At 34.1% G+C, this 5240-nt stretch overlaps 1 protein-coding gene across 1 annotated transcript; it reads left to right on the top strand.

The window, feature by feature from the left end:
- The first annotated feature begins 1605 nt into the window (after window positions 1-1605).
- LOC145669265 (uncharacterized) lies at window positions 1606-4351 on the top strand. The gene is made up of 2 exons (XM_081737585.1): window positions 1606-1725; window positions 3866-4351. The coding sequence occupies exons 1-2, from the start codon at window positions 1703-1705 to the stop codon at window positions 4245-4247; spliced, it is 405 nt and encodes a 134-aa protein (XP_081593711.1). The 5' UTR covers window positions 1606-1702; the 3' UTR covers window positions 4248-4351.
- The last annotated feature ends 889 nt before the right edge of the window (window positions 4352-5240 follow it).

Raw genomic sequence — 5240 nt, forward strand, 5'->3', positions numbered from 1 at the left:
GATGATGAGAGATGAATGAAATGGTGGAATGGAGAAAGTGGGATGAAACGGGAGAACCCCGAGAAAACCCACGCACACGGTGTCTACTGGAAATTGAGTATGCTATCCTTTATGAAAATGACTTAATGAATGTTTAAAGTATCCTCTATATATTCGAAAACATATGTAACAACAAAAGTTATTTCTATATTACTGTTGGATTTCTGGAAACGGAAATTTAGAATGTTATGTTCGAATTTCACATTTTTATCTGTTCTCCCTTTCCGTTTCCTTCTTCTCTCATCTTCTCTTTTCTTCTCTCAATCTCTCTTTCTCTTCCCCCCTCTCTCTCTGCCTCATTTCTGAATCTCTGTGTAATAGACATCCATTGGTTTCAATTTTTCATTGTGTGTGTTCTAGTTTCTCCCTACATCAACTTATGAATCTTCTTACGTCTTGGTTTTATTATTTCATTTTATCAAAACTAATACATGTCTAGTTTGAAATAGAATTGCGCTCATGTTGTTAGTTAATTTTAGTATGGAAGAGAAGAAAGGAGGAGAGAGAGGGGTCTCTTTACCTGACGGGGTTGTGGGATAAGAAAGTGTATATTGGGTGGTCTAATTGCACGGCGTTAGCTGTCGCAATTTTTTTGATGCGGAGTCTACAACCTAACGAAAGAAAGCAAATTTTCTATACGAATTCTTCTATACGGTTCTTACCTTAGCTTGGTTTCCAATGTATAAAATTATGCCCCGAACACTTTGTGTGTGTATACTAAAAAATTGTTGTTTTCTGACTTTATAGGTTCGATTCTAGGTAGTGTATGACTCCCAGGAGCCCTATGGCTTTTATTTTATTCGTATTATTTTATCTTGTTGGATCATTTGCATAGCAACTTGTATTTTGACGGATCGTATGCATAGCATACTCGTTGTTGAATTTGTTTGTGATCATATTAAAAGCTCGTTGTTAAAATAAGATCCCTCCTGGGTCCTCAAATGGTTTTCCTATGTAAAAGCCCTGCACACAAATGTTTTATTTGTTTTCTCTTGTATTATTTACAATAGTACTTGCTGTTAGAAATTATTATGGAAGGGAGACCCTAAGAGGAATCGAGCCCGGGGACCCTTTTTTGAAAGCCCTGCACACTAGAGTAATTGAGCCCGGAACCCCCTATTAGGAAGCCCTGCACACTAATATTGTCCCATCTCCTTTCCTGTGGAAAGTCGGATTAGAATGAGGAGGAAGAGGAAGCGTATTGTGGATTGTTAGGAATATTATGGATTCTCCGTCTGAAAGACGTCGCGAACTTGTGAGGTGTAAAATGTTTATTCATTTATTTCATTTTTATATCCTTTTTCGAGGAAAGCCGTTGTGAACATATTTTAAATTTGATTTGAAGCTCATTAGAACAACGATGTAGTGTACATATACTTGTGCATGATAGAGAGTATGGTCTTCTTATGTCCTTCCTGGCCGAGGTTTGGATACTAAGTGAGCTTATGAAGAAGCTTGCTTTTGTGCAAAGTGAAAGTGTGTTTGTGGACTATGACGTTTTGGGTGGAATGACCTCTGATGTTGGCAGTGGATAACTTTCCCCTTGGTTATGGGGCATCCGTGTGAATGAACTATGATGGGGAAGAATAAGGAAGTAAGTGTGTCTGTGTTGACATACTTTTGGATGGTAACATACCGTAAATGCAGGCAATTTTTCTTGTAGATGAGAGCTCTAAGGAATTATTCGTAAGTGAACCGTTTTTCGTATTCCTACAAACAAAATAATAACATAGATTCGAGTACCCAGTTAACGCATATATACACTTTAGATGTAAATCAGTATTTCAACTTCTTTTTTGAAATTTCCCATTTACTGTTAAAAGTTGAAAATTTTAACTAGTGTTAGATGAAAATCAAAGATTTGTGAGACAGCATTTAATGAATATGAGATGAGAATCCGTTAACTACCGTATATGCAATATTTTTGTTTGAACATGTTCTAAAATTCAATTTTCCAATTCAGCTAATAGTTTGATGTTGTACCTACAGAGAAAATGATGCTTGATGCACACCCAATATATGAAATAAAATATATTTCTACCTATTGCAATATTTGAAATTGTCTATGGAGAGAAAAAATTTTAAGTAATGCCCGTCCACCAACTGTTTTAAATAAAGTACATATAAATTACCCCTGATCTATATCCCTTATCCTTATTTTGTGATATCAGCGTGCTTATACGCAATGATTGAACAATATTACATGGATTTATTGATTTTTTGTGAAGTTTGTCATCTTAAAAATTACACGTATGTTACTTCTACTTTTTTATGATATGTTATTTTACTGTGTTTATGTATGAGATGATTTAGACTATTGAAAAAAATAGTAGAATAATAATGTGAAAGGAACCGCGGGAACACTTAAGTAAAACTTATATTTATTGGATCCTGGAAAGATTAGTTGGTAATAATGTATGTTTGTTGAAAAAATGGTGAGATGGTAATATTGGAGGAAACGGGTAGCTTTGGGAAAATTCACTGAGCACATTTAAGAGAGTTTTGTTTTGATATAATAATTATTTACGGGGCACATGTAAGAGAAACTTATATTTAACGAGTCCTAAAAAGATTAGATGGTAATAAGGAATTTTGTTGAGAAAAATGGTGAAATGAGAGGAAACGAGCAGAGCACTCCAACTTGTTGCATTGTTAAGTTTCTGAGAAAACAAATGTACTTAGGTGGAACAGAGTAACTGGTTTAGGTTTCCACTGGGATTATTACGTGCAGCAAAGGTGTAAACACCACGACTGATCCTATATTTTTGTATTACCCAAAACTTTTAGTTGTACTATTTTTAAAAGAGTTTGTTTGCACTGATAATCCAAACTGAATAATTTTACTCAGTCAAGGGAAACCCAGACCACTTTATAACATAGGTGTTCATGAAAGTTTTAACTGTGGCATTAGACGTAATTTAGGTTTTGAAGACTTGTCTTTAAGCTAAACATGGATTTCTTACGGTAGAAACGCAAACGATACGTGGTATTGATAGGATTTTTAACGCGCGCCCCTAGTACGCCATGAATCGATTTATGGTACCCCCTGAGATTTGAACTTAAAACTTTGCTATAAAACACGTAGTAAATAGAAAGATTTTGCCGGTATGTTGAATTCAGGGGATGGGCACGAATTTGGTAACTTTTCCCGCAGAAGACGCTTACATTTAAGACTTTGTATATGTGTTGCTGTGTACGAATTTGCTGATTACACTTTATATTTATGCAGTTACTAAAACTATATAAAATACAACAATTTTACATATTGCAACATTTATTAGCGGTAGGCATGCAAGTTGCAGGACCGATGTCTATTAGCTTTGATTTCAGTATAGCGTTTCATTTAGCAGCGAGGGTATATAAGACACGAACCTATGTGAACCTATGTGAACCTATTAACGTGATATTTGGAACATATAAACGGCCATTGGAAAACAAACTTGGAACTCCGAAAGCAAAAACATGTTGGGTAATTGCTTACCAATGGTGAAGTTTGAATGTGTTAAGAATATTCTTGATTGATTGATTTTGAGTTTACCGTCCCGTTCAGCAACGGTGCTATATGAGACGTGGATCACAAGAACTTTAATACAGAATCAAACCAAGGTCCAACATACTAGTAATACTTTTTATGACAATTTAGCTCAGAACTGTATATAGGTATTACAAACTAAAGAAACAAATATTTTAATTTCGTTCATGGTTAGAATAACAGAAGTATTTTTTGGTAATAGTTTCATATTGTAAAAACAATAATTATAACTTGTACTATCATGTGGAAATATATATATGTTGTACTAATAACACTTTTTATTTTTTATCTTAGAAAGATGGAGTCCCATTTACGTACATCATCATCGGCCTCCTCCTCCTCCTCATCGTTTAACCATGATGATTGGTTCAATAAAATGGATGAGTTATTATTAAATATCAGTGGGGGAGAAAAAAGGAAAAGAGAGAAGGAAAGCAAAGTACAAATGAAAAATAAACGTAAGCGATATTTACCAATAGTAAAACTGGTAAAAGCAGCAGTACCAGTACCAGTGGCGGATGAAAAAGTGATACCAGTGGGGGATGAAGTAGTGGTATCAATGGAGGAAAAACTGGTACCAGCAGTAGTGGAAATAGTGGAGGAGGGGGGAAATATTAATGAAGATTTGGAACTAATAAACGATGGGGGAAGACAATGTTTTGATGAACGCCTATGAAAAATGCGAGAAACTGGAAAAAATAAAAATATTGAGGAAAAAACTGCGCGAAAAAATTGAAAAGTATTTGTAAATAAAAGTGAAAATAAATGTGTGTTCTGATGGTGTAGGGAATGGAAAAATCTGTTTCTTTGAATTTTATACCTCTTTTTAAAACCTAATGTATTATCATTATTCAGCTTTTCTTACTTTGATTGAGTTACTTAGCAGTGCCGAGGTATTTTGATAATAGTGTGATGAAACATACTGTTGTCTTTTATATACTACAAAGTATACTCTTACTTGAAAAAGTTATGGAAAGTAACCATGTTTGATAAATTTTTGACCTTTATTATTTGTTCAGTATCGAGGCTATTTTAAAATTTTCGGAATAATATTCCTCGTAAGAATTAATTTGGGACATCACTTTACTTATTAACATGGAGTCTGAATCAAATGAACTTTCACCGGGAATCCAATCCTACTTCTGCATTGTCAAGAAACTGGTGCACTAACCATTTAGCCAAAGATATGAGCACTAACCACTTACCCATAAAACAATTTTAATTGGTACTTACACAATTCAGCAGTAGAGAACAAACTATGATTTTTAAAAATCGAAGGTATATCTTGTATTCTTTCACACTAAAGTGTACAAACTTTAAAGTTTTGAAAGTGTTTGAAAAAATGAGAATTCAAGTACTATTGGAGTTTTCATGTAATGAGAAGAATTGAAGTTAATGTTGCTTATTTAATGGTGGTGGTGGTAAAGTGATTGATTTCAAATACAGTATACTTAAAAGAAAAGTGAAAGGAAATATTTGAATTTTACGTCCTGGTTAGGCTAAAGGAGACAATGATTATAAGAAATGAATTATTTTATGTTGTTTGGTTTTATAAAAAGAAAGCTCTTGAAAAAAGTGGAAAAACACATGCAGAGTTTGTCTATCACAAAGTCCGCTGGGTGCGAGCTGCGATCAAACTAATGATCCCAAGCACTGGGAAAACTACCAC

This window comes from Thermobia domestica, chromosome 13, assembly GCF_964235325.1.
Source record: "Thermobia domestica chromosome 13, izTheDome1.hap1.1, whole genome shotgun sequence".
In the NCBI taxonomy this organism is placed as follows: domain Eukaryota; kingdom Metazoa; phylum Arthropoda; class Insecta; order Zygentoma; family Lepismatidae; genus Thermobia; species Thermobia domestica.